Here is a 22,553-nt window from a genome sequence, read left to right on the forward strand (position 1 = left end):
TGTTAAATAGACTGATAGTCAATCAAAACTGAGCATTATTATATCATTATTAGGGCTGTCAAAAATAGCACGTAAACGGCGGTAACTAATTTATGTGCCACACCTCTCTGTTATGGCAGCAGAAGGGGGCATAGTGTAGTGTCCCCACAAAGTCACACAGAGTCTGACGCTCTTTTGTAACTTTATCCTGACCCCAACACATGAACAGCAGTGCAATTCCAACATAATATATGTATGTCCAACTCACAAACATGTCTCTAGTCCTCCTTGGAACGACATTTCCTCATTGTCACTAGATTAGACAGCAAGGTGCATTCAGGTACAGTCCAAAAATCACAACAACGTCTTTATTATGCGTGTATGTTCGGTCTAAATAAACACAAAGACAAAGAAAAACAATAAGTGGATATTCTTATTACTCACTAAGATAACTCTTACTGGGGAAGTATAATTTGCTGCATTTCAGTGTGCTCGGAATCCCAGAAAATCTACACTCAAAACGTCAATTCTACTTAAATTACTTGTTGTCTTTGAACGCAACTCCTCATGGCTCGTGATGACGCAGTTAAAAGTGTGATTGAAAGGTTCTGCTACTATTGAAGAGACAAGTGTTAGGCAAATAGACTTTCAGACATGTGGTATATTTTAGCTTGAGTCCAATTTTCAGTGGAGCTGTTAATACATATAAATAATACATCCTGTCATGTATCTTTTTGTTCATAAAATCCAATAAAAATGGGCATATTTCACACATAGTAGCAAATGGTAATTAATCATGATTAATGCATTTGAAAACAGATTAATCTGATTACATTTTTAATCATTTGACAGCCCTAATTATTATCTGATGTCATTACTTTATAACAGTGTACCGAATGTTGTGTTCATTTTGTATACACAATACTCCCTGTCAGGTTTCATGGTGGGCAGAGAGTATGAAGCAGGAGGAATCGCCAAGGATGGCGCAAAGATGGTAACTGCCGTTGCCTGTGCCAATGTACCCAAGATCACTGTCATTATCGGCGGCTCGTATGGTGCAGGAAATTACGGCATGTGCGGCAGAGCCTACAGGTAGGAGGACCTGGGGTCCTGTTTTAGTGTGGGCTGCATCCAAATTTGGATTTAATAACAGAAAATAATTACTGAAATGTTCCGACATCAAATGTGTGTTTATGGTTCATCTTTTGGCAGCTTTCATTACTGCAGACACCGCTAACACATCAAAAACACACTAACGGGCCCATCATCTGCACATTTCACAGCCCGAGATTCCTCTACATGTGGCCCAATTCCAGGATATCCGTCATGGGTGGAGAACAGGCTGCCACCGTCCTGGCCACCATCACCAAGGATCAACGAGCCAGAGAGGGAAAGGAGGTAACGTAGAGCACTGATAGGACTTCTGTTCGCCAAAAGCATAAACCTAATGCTTTCTTTTCTGTAATGCTTTGACAGCTTTTATATAAAGATCTAATTACTTAATGTGCTAATGATTCTAATTAGTGCTGTCTAAGGCTTCAATTAAAATGTGTTAGGTGTGCTGTGAGGGATGTGTCAAGGGCATTAATAGCTTCAGAATGACACCTCAGCTTGGCACTGATTATTAAAAAGATACAGCTTTTCATTTTTATGTTACACACCTCCATGGCCATCATGACCATTTGCAAGAATGTCCTCGAAGGAACAAGATTGCTACTACTTTTAAATTAATGCTCTCATCTTTGACATAATATCCTAATTTCTTCCTTTTGAAAAGTTCACTGCAGAGCAGGAAGCCGCCATGAAGGAACCCATTGTGCGGCGTTTTGAAGAAGAAGGAAATCCCTACTTCTCCAGTGCTAGGTGACATTTGACCTTCAGACATTTAATGTTATGTGCTGGCACTTTGCAGTTATAGTGGAGCCCCTAATGTCGAGCAGGTGTGTTCCAGGATGCTAGGCAATCTACAGTTTGAAGCAGGTTTTCACCCATAAGAAATGATGGAAATAGAAATAATCTGTTGCCATCAAAAAAACACACTGTTTTAAGTAACATCCATAATGATTCAGATTCCATTCATCCATTTTCTATGCCGTTTATCCTAATTAGGGTCGCAGGGTATGCTGGAGCCTATCCCAGCTGACTTCGGGAGAGGCGGGGTACACCCTGGACTGGTCGCCAGTCAATGGCAGGGCACATATAGACAAACAACCATTCACACTCACATTCATACCTATGGACAATTTAGAATTGCCAATTAACCTAACATGCATGTTTTTGGAATGTGGGAGGAAACCCACGCACGCACTGGGAGAACATGCAAACTCCACACAGAAATGCCCAGCGGAGATTCGAACACAGATCTTCCCGATCTCCTGACTGTGTGGCCTGTGTGACTGTGTGCTAACCACTCAGTCACCGTGCGGACATTTTAAGTAACATATTTACGCATTTTTTTTCTTGTCATACAAGTGTAAAAAATTTGGAGCAAACATGGGAGAGGGATGCATCAGCCTTTCTAATATTTGAAACTCATACAAGTGTAAAACAAAGTAAATAAAACTAAACTAAAATTACTCAGGTTTGTAGCAAACATGGAAGTGATTTGCTAGAGGTCAGTCAACTTCATTTAATGCTTCTTTTAACATTTGTAATTGTCGTACAAGTTTAAAATGAAGTTAAAACTTAAAACACCAATTATGTACAATTTACTCACCGTTTGGTGAATGCGCACAGGGAGATTACTGTGTACCTGGTAGGTAAGTCACTTCACATAAACACCAAACACATCACACTTTATAGTGTACATATATTGTCATCGTATTGTACTGAGTCGCCAGGACAGTTACTGCTGCTTTCCTATCTGGCAATAAGTTCCATTTCTGGTTCTATGGTCATAATTACACTTTTTTTCCTTTAATGGGTACGATCACTGGTACTCACCAGATCCCAGGTCTACAAGATTAGCTGACATCTCGTGTTAGTCACATATGATACATTTTTTTTAAAAGACATTTTTACATAAATGTTTTTTTTAGAACCGCAGTCTACCTCAGGGGCTTTCAACTTTCAACTGTAAAGTGACATGCATTCATAAATTCATTACTAAAACCTCAGATTACCGTCTTAATATCGTCTGATGCAATTGTGTTTCCACAGACTGTGGGATGATGGAATTATAGATCCTGCTGACACTCGTCTGGTGTTGGGACTGAGTCTGAGTGCAGCACTGAACGCACCAACGAAGAAAACACGTTTTGGAGTGTTCCGAATGTGATGTACTGATTGAACCAATCAGTGTGGACATATATAGTACTTAAAGTAGGCTGACACATAAACAAAAGAGGGCAATCACAGTAGCAGAATCGTTTTTGATGATCTAATGATGTATTGGTTTTTATGGGGCCAGTGTTAATTTGTGCCTTAACTGTTACAATATGTAAATGCATCTGCTCTAAATATAAAACTAAATATTCTGAGTCGGTCAAACAAAAGACTTACAGATTACTTTTTTTTCTCAGTAGCATCAGTGTTGAAAGCGCATCTTTTTCAGGAAATATTTGATAGAGGAAGCAGTTATCACATGGGGGCGCTGTGTAGCCACGAATATCCTGATGAAGCTTAAACGAGGCACCATGAACTTGGCTGTTAACACAATACAGCTACCTTGGGGGAACTTCTAAAAAGGTGTCGAGAACAGAGACACAGGTGGGTTTGTTTTTGTTTTTTAATTCCAGTTGGTCTTCCATTTTCTCTTGACAGTTTTTATGATGGTGCAAATATTGTGTCCTAACAGCAGGGTCGTAGCACCAAACCTTGGGCCCCTGTACAATATCTTGAAGCCTCCTCCATACACACAGAGTACGTTTACATGAAGTAAATAACACGAATTATTGCATAAATTCGGTTGAAACCCTGATTTTTCGCGTTTCAATTGACGGTCCATGAATGCGTCACAGTTATGTGAAACTTATACGTCACTTACACATTTTTTTCCGACGCTGCCACAGGTTGACGTGTATTTTTCCCCTTTATCTCTACATTCTCTAGTGCTGCTGCTGCTGTGTGTGAATGCATAAATGGTGAGCTTTGATGACTTTATAGTTACATGTTTGTTTGCCGCACTTACCGTTAATGAGCCCTACCAGGTGGAATGAGCCATTTTGCATTGATTCGTGGTTGGTGAGTAGTCTTAGACCGTATTCATTTGTTTAAAGCAGCCTCATTATTGAACTTTCCCAAGGAAAAGTATTTTAACTAAACATTCATGACGTCTGTTTTACAGTTGACATTTAAACAAAATTAAAAAATCTTCAAACCTTTGCAAACGTCCGGCCCCGCCACCAAAGCCTCTTCCCTCTCTTGTGAATTTATCTGGTAAAATTAACACGTTAACTTGATAGTAACGGGATGTTGAGTCTGCTGTAGATTGAGAATTGGCAGGAGAAATAACTTTCAGGCCCCACAGTGTGAGTGTGTGCGTGTGTGTGTGAGAGTGTGTTTGTGTGAGATGAGTGCCACCCACACACCAACTCCTGGAGCATCTAGCACCAATTTTTAAAGCCGGTTTACTGGCCATCCCTTCATCCTCTTCCATCAAATGTCCCCGAGGGGCGACATTGAAAATGTATGAGACTAAAAAAAAAGTTTTTATGGAAATAAGGCAACTTCATACATTTAAAAGTAACAAAAATCGTTATGGACGTCATTTCTGCTTTCAAAGTTTCTCCCAAAAGACTAGGAGGACACCTCTTAAGAGTAATGTAAAACTGGGCCATTGGGTAGTGTCGCGTCATGTAGCCGACTTTCATGTCCATGTCCAGGGTGTAGGTTCACCTTTTGACCTCCATTATCTGGAATAGGCTCCACCCCCTGCTATGCATGACCAGGATAAGTGTATAGAAAATGGATGCATATAATTCTAGTCCCTTCTCCATTGGCCCATGATTCCCCCTTCCATTAAGTTTTTACACTTTGAGCTGGCTAGTTTTTTTTTTTTTTTTAAGAATCCTGCTGACAGAAAACGGATTAACGACCATTTCACAAGTCCAGTCCAGAGGATGACTTATTTCCCCTTGCTTGACAAATCCTACTCGGAGCTATTGCAGCTACTTCTCTACATTCCTCCACTAAGCTTTAAGCAATCCTACGCTGACAAATTAGTGCTCCTATTTGGTTGTCCATGCGCGATATCATGTTTAATGTATGTCCCCTGGTCCATGAACTCCTTTGCTCCCAGATGAAATGTACTCAGACAATTATGACTCATATTTAAGTCACCTAGCAGCAGACTAAAAATAATCCTGACTGCAAGTGTGCGTCAGTGTCCACTTCTTGGAGAAAGCTTGATTGTTCTTGGATACATACAGTACTGTACAGTATCTCACCCCCTACAGTCGAGCAACCATTTTATTATATCATCTCAAGGGACAGCAGGGATACACTTTAGAGCAGTCAATGGACAGCTTGTAGAGCGGTATAGATTTACGCTGACTCAACACAGCCAATGTTGTCTAAATTGCTGGCAACACAAGCGAGTACACATCACAGTGACTAATATTTAGTGTGAGCACCATTGTTATCTAGCACTGCCGTTATCCTCTTGGGCATGGAATTCACCAAAGCTGCAGAGGTTGTTATTGGAATCCTCCACTCCTTCATGATGATGTCACTGGTGGAGCTGGTGAATTTTTGGCACATTGTGCTCCTCCACCTTCCTTTCGCTGGAGGATGCTCCACAGATTCTCGGACATTCTTGGCCACTCCATCACCTTCAGCTTTCTCAGCAAGGTACTTCTCATCGTAGAGGTGTTTTTGGGCTCATAAAACTGTCATGCGGCCCAGTTTCCCCTGCATGTCAGAATGTTACAGTGCATGTTGGAGTATCCCCCAATGAACTGTAGCTCCCTAGTACCAGTAACACTCATGCAGCACTCAGACCATGACGCCACCATCACCATGCTTGACTGGAGGCAAGACACAAATTATCTAGCGACTCACTTGTGCTGCCAGCTATTTAGACACCAATGACTGCTTTTTAAAAAAATATTGTTGACTTATTTTCAGTAGAGTAAGCCTATACTGCTATACAAACTGTACACTGACTACTCTACAGTATATCCAAGTTTCATTTCAATGGTATTGTCCCTGGAAAAAAATATACTGTTATGAACAATGGTTAGAAACTATTGGTAAAATGTATTCCAAATCTATGCGTTGTGTGCAGATGACTCTTTATTGCCTAACACCTAATCCTTGCTTTAGAAGTATGTATTCTTCAGTTGAATCAATATTGCCTTAACATACACTGACTGGCCAGGATATTAAGTACACCTGCACCATATACAGATGTTCAAGACTAGAGCAAACGCAACAAGGCTCACTATGGCAGTTTTTGCAGTTGTGTATAATATTCTGGTTGCTGTATGAGTGGGGACATAGACTTGGAAACAGCTCTCAGTATGGTGAGCACTACATGTATGATTAATAACTGACTGTGTTTGAGTCATTCTATTTCCCTGGTTGCATTAGTCCGTGTGGTTTCAGCAAATGTTCAACTGTCCCAGGAATCAATATGTTTTATTGAACCCTGATGAAGCCTGTGATTAACGTCTCATGCACAGTGATGTCAGACTGTAGTCACCATAGTTCCAAAATGATACAGTATTGCGATGCTATATAGAGAGATGGATTTATTGAAACGCTGTCTCGTTGCAGTAGTAAACTTCGTCCATCTCTTGGCGGCGTGCACGCGCCTGACGTGGCCGCTGCTGCAACCCGACGTGTGCGCACCCCCCTTAGACTGACATCACCGACCCTCCAATGAGAATCTCTTCTACTCCGGAGCCTGTCGAATCAAAAGCCAACCAGCGGGCGGCGTGCTGGATGACGTCATGCACTAACAGCTGGTCGATGAGCCAACAACAAAAAAAAAGGGATGTAAAATGTAAAGCGGGCACAGCGGCGAGCTGTGAGCTGCACCTTGGCTCAAGCCCACAGCCACGGAACACTCGGAACCATGTGGATCATCAGGAGGAGGAGGATGCTGCTCTACATCGTTTACACTTTCCTATGCGCCTCTGGAGGTGAGTGCTAACGTGTGTGTGTGCGTGCGTGTATCGTTGGTGCTGTCCATCTACTAGTGGTGCTGAAACGGACCTGTAATCAGCCCTTGTTGTATCCCGTTTCGAACCCCATATTGGACGTATAGAGTACCTTCATTGTAGAGGTTCACTGGCTTGTTACACCACTATATGACAACTGCATACTGACATCTGACACCCATTCATTCTCTTTATTTTCACTTATTTGTCGTGTTTTATTGCACATGATTCAAGTTGGCACAATCTGACAGACATTCTTAGAAACAATTAGGCGGATTTAGGTTTGGATTATTGCAGCAACACAACTATAAATGCATTGTTACTCCTTTATAGGCTAAATGTAAAGGTGTTTTTCGTCTGCCGTCATGTGAGACACAAGCATGAAACAAAGACATCAGCTGTCACTTTATCCATAGCGGTACCTTCTCTGGTTTTCTTGTTTTGCTCCATTAGTTTAAAGCCCACAAGGTTTATTACAGGCTTTGTACTACTTTTGCTGTCTGTTGAGGGTCTAATGTGGCCAAAAAAGGGGCTCGCTCCCTCAGACATAGTATGTGCCTTTGTGTTGTGATTATTCCCTCTAACAGCAGAAGCATTGGTGTTTTTTGCTTTTGAGGCATTCATTGTTTGCATTGTTTGAAACAAATTTTGTTCATGCACAGTATATATTTTTTTGAATTAGTTTGTATTTATTGTATCTACAGTAAATAATATATTGTTACTTTCTAGTAAAAACTTGTAATCTGAAATCCTGATAATTTTTTTTAAGAATTTTTAAATGAAAATGGGGAGTTACATGTTTTTCATTGGAGCGCACCGATATTTATCATTTATACTGTATATATGACTATATTATCGTAGCCAATCTACTTTTATTTCTACAGCACATTGAATGAAACATTTCCAAAGGTCTGCACATAGCTACACTACCAAATGGTAAAATATACTTATAAAAGACAATAAAACATAATAACTACAAGCTGTGATAAAAGCAATCAATAAATGGCATAGTCAAAATAATAATACTCGCATTTTAGATCATTTTGACGTCAATGTTAATGTGAAATACTTTGTTGTCTTTTACAACCAATCATTTGCAGTCGTGCTTTGACCCTCTCCACCTTGGCTTCGTCTCAGTATTTGACATTCCATTACATTGTAACTGTTACAGTGTAACACAACAGACCGTTTCAGCGTGCTTTGTTATCTGTACAAAGGCTTTGTTCTTTGCTCTTGTAATGTAATGTAAATAGACATTTTGGACAATGACTAATGTTCAGAAAGTCATTAAACATGACACATTTGAGCCCCACCTACCCTAAGTAATTCTTTTCTCTTTGTTTATGATTTATGAGGCTTTTGACCACCAATTGTTCAGTGGCAGCATTTTAGTTTGATGATGCAGCTTCGTGCTGTCACGCTATGTACTGCAGATTGTGAAAAATGCTTATTTGATCGTATAATAGATTATTACTCATTTTGTTTGCTTTTGTAGTTTTCTTTTAATGGTGATATATTGCACCTGTCAAATGTTAAATGTGTCCATATACAGAAAGTCTTCCAACGCCTCTACTCTACTGCAAACACTAGGAAAAAGTGTATGTATCGTATATGCTAATTATTTGCTCACTGGGATTTGACCTGGTATGAGAGTTGTGTGGTACTCTCACTGTCTTTTATTATTGTTTTAGTATTTTTGTTTATAGTTTAGTTTATTCATTTATTATAATACATTTTCTTTATTCTTAATTACTATTGCAATTCATATGTTTATGTATGTTAGCTGTGCATGGGTCAGACCTTAAAGAAAGAGTGTAAATGACAAAACAACAGAACAAATGAGACAACACAGAACAGGTGGTGAGACAGGAGGTGGGGGAGCAGAGCTGAGTTGGCCAGGTCAGACGGAGGAAAGGTGTCCCGGTAGGGCACAGCGGGATGCAGGTGACCAGCAGACAGGAAGAATCAAGAAAACAATACCTTGGGAGGCATTCATCTAGACAGTATTATAATGTGCATTTTATGCTTGTAATGAAGTAAAATGTATTTGGAGGGTGTCAGTAAAAGTAATCACTGAAACATGGCAGTAATCACAGTGCTGCCTTCAGGGGCATGACTAAACGCTGGAATTAGTCAAGCTGTAGGTCGTAGAAAGGATGAAGACGTGCTGGGAATGTCTTCATTTAGCTGGTAAACAAACTTTATTTACCCATTCCTTTGGATTAAGCCTCATTCTCATATGGTATACAGTGGTGTGAAAAAGTGTTTGCCCCCTTCTTGATTTTTTTTTTTTTTTTTTTTTGCATGTTTGTCACATTCAAAAGTTTCAGATCATCAAACAAATTTAAATATTAGTCAGTGACAACACAACTGAACACAAAATGCAGTTTTCAAATAAAACTTTGGATTATTAAGGAAAAAAAAACCCACATGACCCTGTAAAAAAGTGATTTCCCCTCCCCCTATTAAAACATAGTGTGAGACATGCAATGAGAGCCGGAACAGTGGTGAACCTTCCCAGGATTGGCCGGCCAACCACAACAGCACAGCGACGCCTCAGCCAAGAGGTCACAAAAGACCCCACAACAATATCCAAAGAACTGCAGGCCTCACTTGCCTCAGTCAAGGTCAGTGTTCATGACTCCACCATAAGAAAGACACTGGGCAAAAATGGCCTGCATGGCAGAGTTCCAAGACGAAAACCACTGCAGAACAAAGACGAAAACCACTGCAGAACAAAAACATTAAGGCTCGTCAGCGCGTCCAGCTCATTTTGCCAGAAAACATCTCGATAATCCTCAAACCCTTTGGGAAAATAGTCTGTGGTCTCACAAGACAAAAGTTGAACTTCTTGGAAGGTGTGTGTCCCATTACATCTGGCATAAAAGTAACTTTTCAGAAAAGCAACATCATACTAACAGTACAGTAAAATGTGGTGGTGGTAGTGTGATGGTCTGGGGCTGTTTTGATGCTTCAGGACCTAGAAGACTTGCTGTGACAAATGGAACCATGAATTCTGCTGTCTACCAAAAAAATCCTGAACTAGAATGTCCAGCCATCTGTTCGTGACCTCAAGCTGACGCATACTTGGTTTCTGCAGCAGGACAATGATCCAAAACACCAGCCAGTCCACCTCTGAATGGCTGAAGAAAAACAAAATGAAGACTTCAGAGTGGCCTAGTCAAAGTCCTGACCTAAATCCTATTGGGATGCTGTGGCATGACTTTAAAAATGCGGTTCATGCTCAAGTGCGGTTCATGCCCTCCAATGTGGCTGAATTACAACAATTCTGCAAAGTTGAGTGGGCCAAAGTTCCTCCACAGCGCTGTAAGAGACTCAGTGCAAGTTGTCGCAAGCGCGTGATTGCAGTTGTTGCTGCTAAGGGTGGCCCAACCAGTTATTAGGTTTAGGGGGCAATCACTTTTTCACACAGGGCCATGTAGGTTTGCATTTTTTTCTCCCCGAATAATGAAAATTTTCATTTAAAAGCTGCATTTTGTGTTCAGTTGTGTTGCCACTGACTAATATTTAAATTTGTTTGATGATGTAAGTGTGACAAACATGCAAAAAAATACGAAATCAGGAAGAGGGCAAACACTTGTTCACACCATTGTATGTGAGAAGCACTTCTTCAGGTAGTACCTTCATTTTTTTCATTACAAATTATTATACAATTGTTTGAAGTAAGGTGTTTATTTGTGAGGGTGGAGCTGAACATGCAGCTAGTGGGTGTCCATTTACTCAGCTGCAGAGAATGGCATTTATTTAAAGTTGGTGAGGTGTTTATTTAGTCAACTGCATAGTATACCAGGTGGTCATATGAAAGTAGGCGTCTATTTGAGTGGTGGCATTTACTGTATTTGTACAAATGCTTGTGTATGGGTGATGCAAATTTTTCTGCGATCAGGTATCTATTTGATGTGAGATGTTTATTTATTTACTGGGCTGCAGAAATATCAGGCCTTTATTTGAAGTTGGGTGTCTATTTGAGTGGTGGTCTTCACCTCAAACGTGTCTGTTTGAGGTGAAGCATTAATTTAGTTACTCAAATGCAAAGAATATGCCATGCGTTTATTTGAATTTTTGTCTCTATGAGTGGAGGGCCTTTATTTGTACAAATACTTGTTTGAGAGTGAAGCTTTACACGCTGCTAGTAGGTGTCCATTTGACATGAGGTGTTTATTTATTTTGTCCACTGTAGAGATTATGCCTGGCATTTACATGTATTTGAACCTATTTGTGTAGAGGCTGGTTTGAGGTGAAGCGTTTATTTAGTCAACTGCAACAAAAGAATATACCAGGCATCAATGAATTTAGAGCTTTATCTAAACTAATGCTTGTGTAAGGATGACGTTAAACACAATTTGAGGTGAGGTTCATTTATTTGTTCAACTGCAATGAATTCCAGGCATTTATTTGAGGTGAGGCGTTTATTTAATTATCCTAGTGTAGAGCATATACCACGCGTTTATTTCTATTGGCGTACCGATGAGTGGAGGCATTTATTTATACAACTGATTGTGTCAGGTTAGAGTTAAACACGCTACTAGTGGGTGTCTATTTGAGATGAGGCATTAATTTGTTTAAAATAGTGGATGATGATAAATGAGTCACGGCATCTATTAAAGCATAGGTCACTACTTGAGTACAGAAATTACATGATAATTATAATTACAGTGGTGTGAAAAAGTGTTTGTCCCCCCTTCTGATTTCTTATTTTTTTTGCATGTTTGTCACGCTTAAATGTTTCAGATCATCAAAATAATTTAAATATTTGTCAATGACAAGACAACTGAATACAAAATGCAGTTTTTAAATGAAAGTTTTCATTATTAAGGGAGAAAAAAATCCAAACCTTCATGGCCCTGTGTGAAAAAGTGATTGCCTCCTAAACCTAATAACTGGTTGGGCCACCCTTAGCCGCAACAACTGCAATCAAGCGCTTGCGACAACTTGCACTGAGTCTCTTACAGCGCTGTGGAGGAACTTTGGCCCACTCAACTTTGCAGAATTGTTGCAATTCAGCCACATTGGATGGTTTTCCAGCATGAACCGCCTTTTTAAGGTCATGCCACAGCATCTCAATAGGATTTAGGTCAGGACTTTGACTAGGCCACTCCAAAGTCTTCATTTTGTTTTCCTTCAACCATTCAGAGGTGGACTTGCTGGTGTGTTTTGGATCATTGTCCTGCTGCAGAACCCAAGTTGGTTTCAGGTTGAGGTCTCCAACAGATGGCTGGACATTTTCCTTCAGGATTTTTTTTGGTAGACAGCAGAATTCTTGGTTCCATTTATCACAGCAAGTCTAACAGTTCCAGACCATCACACTACCACCACCACATTTTACTGTACTGTTGGTATGATGTTGTTTTTCTGAAATGCGTTGTTACTTTCACGCCAGATGTAATGGGACACACACCTTCCAAAAAGTTCAACTTTTGTCTCGTCAGATCACAGTGTATTTTCCCCAAAGGTCTTGGGGATCATCAAGATGTTTTCTGGCAAAATTGAGACAAGTCTTAATGGTCTTTTTGTTCAGCAGTGGTTTTCGTCTTGGAACTTTGCCATGCAGGCCATTTTTGCCCATCTTTGGATGTTGTTGTGGGGTCTTTTGTGACCTCTTGGATGAGTCGTCGCTGTGCTCTTGTGTTAATTTTGGTTGGCTGGCCACTTCTGGGAAGGTTCACCACATATTTGCCACATGTGATAGTAAAGCAAGTAATGAAAAAGCAAAGATGACCCCCAATAATGTACAGAAAGCTCTCAGGTGGTGCGTTTGGTGGGATGAGAGCACAATAAAAGGGAGCTTTGTAGTTGGGATCAAACTTTAGCTCTTCACAACAAGATTGCTTCATTCTCCGCAGTTTCTTGGGCTTTAGCATTCAAGGTTACTTCCAAGTGAAAGAGCGCGCATGTGTTGTAATTTTTCTCCCTTTACGAGCACGCATCACAACACACTGCTGAGGGTCGCTCAATTTTCTTGGCTCAGTGTTCCTATCAAGGCCAATGGAACACATCCTCGTATTCTTCTATTAATGTCCATAGGCGATGCAGTGCAGAGCAATTAAATGACTCACATGCAAGTTTTGCTGTTCTTTTTGCCCACCTGCTGGCTGAGCTCAATGCCAGTTTGGCTCATGCCAGATTACACCTGTCACTTGATCTGCTGCTGCTTTTATATGCAGAGCCTCAGCTGGATGTAATCCAAGGATTTGACATTAAGCAGGATGCCTGAGAGCATGCACACACAGATGCCTTAAAAAATAAGTCTAGGATGATTTAAAAAAAAAAAAAACAAAAACCAAAGCGCAACACTGCATTTATCTCCTCACCTGTTTTGCTCTTTTTTTTTCTTCCAGATTGCCTTTTTGTGACTGAATACTTCACCCGAACGCCTCGTAAGCTCAGTGCTTTCAACTCCTTCGCCAGTGTGGAACTGTTCCACTTCAATGTGCCTGATGACACCATGATGGCCGTATGGAACCTCATTACCTTCAAGGAACAAGGGGGCACCTTTGGAGATCGCTGCCCCAATCGCAATGTGACTGTGTAAGGCACTGACACGGCATTTTGTGTTTGTGTTTGCAGAGATGATGAGACGCACCTTGAACTAGGGTGCAATATGCACCTTAGCATGTATCAGGATATTTTTGGGATGTATCACGATATGACGGCATAATTAAATTCAGCGGAGTCTTGCATAAAAAGCTACAAACTTTAACCCATATAATTACAAATAATTATTATATTATAATAATAATGAATTGGCACTGTGTAGAGTGTGTCCAAAGCAAGCCTGTCTATTCCAGTTGTTCAGGGCAGCTGCTTTCACAACATTAGATCCACTGTCAGTAGTTAAGACACTTGTTTCTTCTCAGAAGTCCCATTCCTGCTGATACTCCTTCAACTCACTTGCGATGTTTTCACCTGTATGTTCCTCTGGAAAAAAACTTGTCTGGAGTCGGGACGACTTCAAAGTCCAGTCGTTGGGTATGTAGTGGACCGTGAGGCTAAGATATGCCCGAGTCCCTCGGCTACTGCTCTATCGAAACCAAACCACTTCCATATCACAGAGGTACATCCCCATTAAGCACCAATTTCTTCGTCTATAGTCTCCGCTTCTCTGCCGCCTTCAGCCACGCTCATTTTCTCTCTTTTGGTTGTTTTGTTTTTGCTATGCTTTCTCCGCCACGCTGGTTGCAGACGTGAGGCGCTAGTACGTCAATACAGAGTCGCAGGAAAAACACGTCATAAACTCTTTTTTCCGTTTGAAATGATCACTTATACTGATATAAGCCATTTTCTCAGCATTGGAAGATTTTATACCGGTACCGGTATACGGTATAAAAATTATCGGCCAACGCTACTTTGAACCTGAAGTTTGTTATTGTTTATTTCGTAAAACTTGGAGGATGTGTGGTCACTGGTAGTGTACTGGTTCACTTGACGGACTTCCATGCAGCCGGCGTGACGTCCTACTATTGATTCCTGCTTCCATTGGCAAAAGCAGGTACTGAGAGGTGCAATTTCCAGTACCTGGTCAGTTAGGGTTCCAAGCCTTCTGTGTTGTGTGAGATTGGTGATTTCTGAAGCATTTCATGGCTAGAAATGAGATAAATAAACCACATTAATTGGAAACAGGCTATTATGTCTGAAACATGAAAGGTCATGATACGATATATAACAACTTACATTTTGAAGCTTTAATAATCATTTGGAGTGCATGAGAATGTGTAAAGGAAATCATAGCTCTCTATGACCACATGATCATTTTTTAACAAGTTTATTGCACAACACAGCAGCAACAGAACCAAAATTGTAATAGCTGCAAGGAGCTAACTGCTCAGCCAGCATGACGTTAACACCAACAGCTGAGTAGATAAAGCTGCTAGATGCTGACCGCTCATGATACTTCGAATGTAGCTACGGCCATCTTGTGAAGTTAATTTTAAAAACTACATCATGAGGTTGCCTCCACAGCTGTTCATACCAATGTTTTTTTGACACGGCACTAATTAGACACCCTGCTAGTTATTTGCTTTTGTCGACCACGTACGCTGTGACTATGGGAGCCTCACCGGTTAATTGAATAAAGGCGTTAATTGGAGCGTTTATGGTAAATGCAGGCTATTTGTTCTCTTCCATTGTTGTCGTTTCTTAGCATGTGACTGTCCAATTTACAGTACTGGTTGAATGCGGCTTGGTTTTTACAGAAGTTAGCTCTTCGGATCTCATGAGATTACACAGGTGTACCCGATGTGTATCTTTGATGCTGCTGTTGTTTGCTGAAATAACTTGTAATAAATAACAAACATCTCTTCTGATTGACAGGTACTTCAGGTCTGGCGCTCCACCCGTAATCAACCCTCTGAACACTAATTTCCCACGGGATATGGTCGTGCCAGGATCCTTTGCCGTCACTCTTACCTGGACCCTTCCGAACCGCACCACCGGGGCGTTCAACGTGACCAGCCCGCTCCCTGGGGACTGGTTCTTGGCTGCACATTTACCCAAGGATGAAGGAAAGATCTCAGTCAAAGTAATTGGAGTGATAATGATCACACACATGCAAATAATGATGAAAGGTTTTGAATGATGCTCAAGCCATTCGTCTGCATCCACACAGCTGTAGGAGAGTTGTGCACACACACACCAAAGTGGTACTAATGTCAGTAATTATATTAAAATGAGTTATTAGCCCTAATGAGTAGTTGCTTAGTGACAACACAATTACAGCTTATGGCCACTATTATGAATGTAAAAGCTCGTCTGCTGAGACACTGCTGTGACTATAAACAGCACAAGGCATGACCTTACTAATCATAGCTCCACAAATATGACAACAGGTAGCCTTAATAAGACGAAAAACACATTTACGGTACAATCCTTTTCATAAATAAACCAATAAGATGTTGTCACAGCAACACAGATGGCAGATTTGGGTTGATGATCATTAATTTGGGATATTAGAAGCTCATTATGCTGTGCATTGTGAGGAAGTGTCAGGTGTTGTTGCTACTGTCCTCCCACTCGCATCCAACACAGCCATGTCTCTCCTAAAATAGTTCCACACACGACTGCTTTTATGATTAGCTGTCATCACTTTTGTCAGATTTACAAAGCGCTGGTGTGCATAACACATGGCCAGGGGGAGGACCGATCTAACGATGTGACTCTGTGGTTATTAATTTTCATGACGCGTCAGTCTATACAGGCATTTATGTGCTATGCTTTGTTTGGACCAGTGTGATCGACTGGCTGACCTCATGGCTCAAACACCACCACGCCTCCAGAAACACAGTGATGCAGCATCAGCAGCACGCTTGTGTATTAACAAACATTGATAGACATCCAGATAAATCAAAGAATCAATTCAGTCCAAGCGTAAAAACATTGATCTCAGTGTTTGCTGTTATGTTGTTGCTCTGAAAGCGGCACTTTATAGTGAAACACCTATTATCTATCATAATTAAATAATTACAAAACACAGATTTTGAATTTACTATGCTTAACTACATGCAAACTCCACGCAACGGAGATTCAAACTCAAATCTCCCCGATCTCCTGACTGTGTGGCCAACATGCTAACCACTAGGCCACCGTGCGGCCCAAATATTTTTTCATAATATAAAATGATGAGCAAACTAGTTGGGCCTATGAAATGCAATCAAACAAAAAGTGATGTTTTCATTATACACCGGAACCTCTAAGGTCGAACATAATTAGATTTGTAAATAATCTGTTCCAGGGTCAAACTGTATATCACCATTATTAACTGTACAGATACTGTTTATAAGTAACATTTTAACAGTCTTAGCTGTCATACAAGTGTAAAAAGAAGCTGCGCACTATTAATAGTACAAAGTGAAAACAATAAACTATGTACTTAACCATAATGTTGAGGACGACTGACTGACGTGGTGACGAATGTTTGATTTTTGGGAGATGAATCATGAGTTTCATCCCATAAAGACTAAACATACCAGCAGTTCAAATTTCAGTTGTACATTTCTTTCTTTTTCTTTATTAGTATTGTCAGTGGCGGGCGATGCATTTGGTACCTGGGCCTTCAGTGAGGACTTAAGCAGCCCAATCCACCTCTTAATACCACCACAAACACAATTATACAAACAACCAATTATATACAAAAACACAATATAACAATATACTACTCACAAAAAGTTAGGGATATGCACAACTGTTATGTTAGAACTTGTGCGTTAACTATTGAACATGTTGAACGTGTGCGTTCTAAATTAGAGAATCTCAAATAACGTTCACCTGTAAAGGTTATACAGGAGTACATTTTAGGTTCACTCTGAAATGTATCTGAAATATCCCTAACTTCTTGTGAGTAGTATAAAATATATATATACATATATATATGCATATAAACTCACTTATCTGTTTATATAAAGGGCACAAAACGATGAACAACTCTGTGCCTGTTTCCTTTCTTAATGTCGGAACAGGATCAAATAAGTGCTGCCCTGTTCATGTGACCATGCATTCAAGTGCACTGGTAACTTTGGGTGTTGAGGAATAGGCTTTCAAACATCAACCAATCAGAGGACGGAAAAAATGCTGGCATCACTGTGGGCCAGCTAGCTGGCCTTGTGAAATCTGATTGGTTAAAGATATACATAATAGCGGGTATGTGTCATGGGCCAGCAATCCTAATTCTGAAGGCCCTGGGCAGATTACATTGACATGGCAAACACAACGAAGCAAAAAAACCTAACGTACACGTACTGGTAGCAGTGTAGCTAAGAGACTGTTAGGAATAAATTCAAACAATTTCAGGGAGCAAATACTAGAATTGAAGCTGTAAATGTAGGTCAGTGATTCTGCTTGTGTTTAACTGGCCCTGGCTTCACACGACTGAGTATTGTCAGCTTAGCCGTATGGTAGTGAACAGTCAGGACAGAGATGCATGCGCCACTTTCCTACGTTGCAACAGCTTCCATTTGCAGGTCTATGGTTGTCATCACATATTTTTTAATGCTCAATGGTACCGTTCTGTGGTAGCATCATAAAAGAACACAGAAAAAACGAACACAAAGCAAATCACCCTTGTGACGTTAATTTCTGTGCAAATGTAGTCTTTTTGGTTGAAATCCAAATTTCAGCGTTTGACTTCAGGGGTTCCACTGTAGTCCTTTGCCTTTTCTTCAACACAAAAAGAAGAAAACCTCCTCCGGACTGATGTTTTTATTGAGATTAGCATTCCGGCTTGTGCTGCAGAGCCTAAAGAGGCAGAACCAAGTGTTAAGAGTTTTTCCTTCATCTCATCGCGTCCGTCCATGTGGTCACATCAACACCAGCTGATTTCCATTTCAAGCAATTTACCTGCCCCAGCAGTCGCCCCTGTTTGCTTGTGCTTTTCTTTGTGGTCTCCAAAATATTCCCCGGTAGAACACAAAAATCACGAATGTCATCGGAAATTGCTTCAGACATGCAATTGGTAGGTTTGAAGATGCCAATGATACACGGCGCAGATGAGAAACACATAGCTTCTTCCCAATTCTGCTTTCTGAAGCAATTTTCTGCAATGATGCGATGCAAGCAAAGCAGGAATAAAGCACACATCAGTGCTGGCAGCCACATACTGTATGAGCTGTGATAAATCCTGATGTATTCTTTTGTACCGTGAATGAAAAGCAATATCAAGGGGTGATGTTTCTCCCTTTTCAGCTCGTTCTCCGTGTCTCACAGTCATTTATCCACGTGCCGTTTATTTCACAGTTTCAACCTCATTGACGAAAGCTAGCCTTGCACGTAATGGTGCCATTTAATAGCGATTGGTTTAACAACTTATCAGACGAGCGCACACGTCCTGATTTGAAGTCATTACCCAGCATGCAAAACTCTGCGTTCAATGAGGGCTTTAATGGGGAGCGGTATGAGATTTGAAAGATATCGACTGTTTACCCAAGCGTCCGTCCATCCATCTCTGTGCTCCCAGATGTTGGTTGCCATGACGTTACCAGCAACATACGTACGCGTGTCCTGACATACTGACAACATAATTAAATATCTGCAAAGCCCTTCTCCAGGCCTTTAATAGGAGATATGAGTCAGTGCGGTTTGTGGGAAAAAAACTAAACATTTTTAACCTTGATACTCGTGTATTTGTACCTTTTTAAAAAAATAGCCTTGACACTGAAGCTGAAGGATAGGTATGAAGCCAAAGAATATAGACTCCTGAGCTATATGATTTTTTGAGTGAATGAGTGGCAATTAAAAAGCATTTTGGCAAACAAAGTGCGAACTACGGCGCATTTTTGCAAGATCATTTATAGTCATTAACTGGTGATTATGTTGCACTTTTATTAGTCTATACAGGGATGGAAGGATGGCTGTTCAAAATAACACACAGATAAGACAATAATGGACTACTTTACTTGGCTATGAATAATGTTGTTCTCATACGGAAAGGTTCTGAAAATGAAGTATTCACTTCAAAATATTCAGTTATAGTAGTTACATAACCAAGTTCTTACCATGCTAATTCGCTAAATAGCTCTCAGGACCCACGGTGGCCCTCAGGCTGCCTGATTGAATGTAACAAATAATCGTATTCTATATCAATTCTATATACATTACATAAGGGAAATTAAGTGATTGAAGTAATGGAAGGCCGTGAAAAGGTCATACCAGCGGAGCTTTCATTTACAGCAAGTAGAGCCAACCGTCCAAGTGACATGCTGTAATCAATCAAAAGGTCACAGACTGGACTAATGACACGCCACAGTAATTGTGGCTACAGAGGGAGCAGGAAGGAGGGTAGTGATCATTGACAGGAACTAACGACCTCATTGGGCATTCACACCTGTCGTTAGCGTGACGCTTGGTTCCTTTTCAAGCAAATTTGGCTGCTGATTGTGCGTGGAGACTATGTGCGGCCTCCTGGTGCCGAGCGGTTTCCGTCCATTGGGCTCATGTCACAGTGATGTACGCAGCACCGGTCAAATGGAGGGGGCAGTGCATGTTTCATTGGCTGGCTGGCTGAGGGAAGGGGGTGGGAATGTGTTATTAATCCCAAAGACAGACTTTATCCATCAGTGTGATTGATAATCATCTGCACAATGTCAAATAATAAACCATTCAAATCCTGACTGCATGTGTCCTCCTGGTAGGGTCTGTCTGAGGAATGTCAGTACTTGTTCCAGCCTCAGCTCATCGTACAGAGGCTCATTGGGATATCGCTGCTCTATCCGGGCTACTTCATAGACCAGATGATCCCTGCACACAACAGATCTGCTCTTTATAAGTAAGTCAGTAAGTAAGTCAATTCCCAGGATTAAACTAGAACTGTGCTAAATTCCAGGTTTGTCTATAAATGGAAATTAAGTAAAGGTTCTAAATAAAATCCTGCAGTACAATAGTGGAAAATGGGTAGTACAATATGAAGTAAAAAAATGTATTTGATAATAAATCAACCAATAAATGAACGGAGACAGTATAAATGAAGACCAAAAATAATTTAACACCAATTTCCAGTTAATTCCTATTTATTCCCGTGGGCAGTGTCAAAATGTTTCACACCTTTGCAACCTTACAATTCACAAAATTGCTTCCCAGAAAGTAAATAAGACTGTATTTGCTTCAGTCTAAGGGAGCATCTTTGTTCATTTTAAAGAAGACGCTATTTCCCCTGCACTTAATTTTGCTTTCTGTAAAATTCCAAGTGCCAGAGGAGAATTCCGAAATAATTTACCTTCTTTTTTTGTGATTAATGTTTCTTAGATGTCTGCATCTGAAGCTGGAAGTGTTAGCCGGGTGTGTTTAATATTTTATAAGACATAATGTTCTTTTAGTAGTATTTTTATCCCTTGAAGCCTACCTTGAACACCTTTTTTGCTTTTCAAAGAGGGATAGGGAACCATTAGGATTGTTTTTGTGGTAGAGATCTCCAATCTTGTGCAGTAAGTGACATTTTAGTTTAGTTTAGCTTTAGGTACATACATTTTGAACAAGTAAAGAATGACAAAAAAAACCCCAAACAGAAAGTACAGATATAAACAAAAGTGTAAGCAAGGAAATAAACAATATACATTTAATAGACAATATATCAAGTACTTAATATAATCAATAAAAAAGGACCTGCTACGACTACATCCCTGTTTACATGCTCAAAAAGCAAAAGGAAGAAGTACAAACGTGTTTAATTCTACCCCTTATTTTCAATCTTTGACATCCAGTACAACATAACATGTGTTTTTGCCCCGTATGTACTGTAAATCTAAAAATGTGTTTTTCTCTTGCCTTCTCTCTGTACAGAGTGTTCGTCCCCAATTACATATCCAAGGTCAAAGTTCAGCTGGTAAACTGCGGCATAAAGAACAAAAGCAATGGCACTTCTTGTCCCGTGGTGTTGAAGATAAGAGCGCGGGCGCCCCCTGTGCACAACTCGAGTGCCCTCGACTGCAGGGAGTGGAACCCTTGTGAGTTAGATGCCCCCGTGCCCGCATGGGAACAATGGCACTACATCCTGGTGGAGCGGTACAACACTAACTCCAATGTCTACTTCCGCATTGGAGTGCAAGTCACAGGTGAGTGACATGTCCACGTGACGACAGATGCACCTGTGCAGAATAATGAGCGGCATCAAATATGTACTCTGTTTCATTTCTGTACTGCCAATTCACAATAGACGTTATCTCCAGGCACTTAGACATAGAGCAGGTCTAGAACCACACTCCTTATACAACTCAACCCCACGTGAACAAGCACGTTGGGGACACCGCTTCTACTGTATAAACATAAGGTTTGATTAGGGCTGATCTCGCCAAAGATTGTCGAACAGAAAACCGTTCAAGCTTTGGAGGTCAAAAGTATCCAGACACAGCCGGCCCATTAGGAGGCTTGCTGCCGGAGGGTGCAGCCCAAAGAGAGAGGCCTCCTGTGGGAGCACAAAAGAGTCTGTTAGTCCTGCGTTAAAGTGCAGCATGTTTTTAGCTTGTGAAAAGCAAAAATATTCTGCGCTCTCAGCCCCCGCGGGGAGACTGCTAAGAAAACTGTGGGAAGTCCGCTACCGCGCAAAGATCTCCTCCCACCCTCCCACTGTTCGACATTGTACTACAGTGCACCTTGTCACCATGGCAACGCAAGCACTAATTATTCACAGTCTGTCTTTTTCCCTCCTGGCCAGGATGATCTTACTTGACCTTTTGCGGGTTTAAATTGAAGAACACTTCAGGATGATCCAGCGCGCTCTCACTCTAGTTGCATGTCGTTGGAGCTCCCGGACTTTTCCAACAGGAAGCAGTGAAACTAGGCTGCTCTTTATTATTTATTATTGTTGTTTTTGCAGCATATTCCATGCAGGTTGTGTTCTCTGTAGGCAATTTGGCATTGGAGAGAGATGAACACAAGCCAAATGTTTGGATTATGAATGTTGTTAATTTAGCGAGTACTCACATTTTCAGTATTTTCACTAATATTCTTATTCTCATTCTTACAGCCAAC

General features: G+C 40.7%; 2 protein-coding genes across 2 annotated transcripts in view; both read left to right on the plus strand.

The window, feature by feature from the left end:
• mccc2 (methylcrotonyl-CoA carboxylase subunit 2) overlaps positions 1-3,473 on the plus strand; it is an 11,323-nt gene extending 7,850 nt beyond the window's left edge. The window contains exons 14-17 of the mRNA XM_054774132.1: positions 915-1,071; positions 1,263-1,377; positions 1,757-1,842; positions 3,139-3,473. Of these exons, the coding sequence (XP_054630107.1) occupies positions 915-1,071; positions 1,263-1,377; positions 1,757-1,842; positions 3,139-3,256 (476 nt within the window). The 3' untranslated portion in view covers positions 3,257-3,473. The remainder of the gene's footprint in view (positions 1-914; positions 1,072-1,262; positions 1,378-1,756; positions 1,843-3,138) is intronic.
• A 70-nt stretch (positions 3,474-3,543) lies between these two features.
• The window catches only part of tmem8b (transmembrane protein 8B), a 51,219-nt gene continuing 32,209 nt past the window's right edge, over positions 3,544-22,553 (plus strand). Inside the window, exons 1-6 of the mRNA XM_054774131.1 lie at positions 3,544-3,687; positions 6,697-7,064; positions 13,442-13,631; positions 15,414-15,621; positions 20,222-20,355; positions 21,366-21,637. Of these exons, the coding sequence (XP_054630106.1) occupies positions 6,998-7,064; positions 13,442-13,631; positions 15,414-15,621; positions 20,222-20,355; positions 21,366-21,637 (871 nt within the window). The 5' untranslated portion in view covers positions 3,544-3,687; positions 6,697-6,997. The remainder of the gene's footprint in view (positions 3,688-6,696; positions 7,065-13,441; positions 13,632-15,413; positions 15,622-20,221; positions 20,356-21,365; positions 21,638-22,553) is intronic.

Source organism: Dunckerocampus dactyliophorus, chromosome 4 (genome assembly GCF_027744805.1).
Source record: "Dunckerocampus dactyliophorus isolate RoL2022-P2 chromosome 4, RoL_Ddac_1.1, whole genome shotgun sequence".
Taxonomy (NCBI): Eukaryota; Metazoa; Chordata; class Actinopteri; order Syngnathiformes; family Syngnathidae; genus Dunckerocampus; species Dunckerocampus dactyliophorus.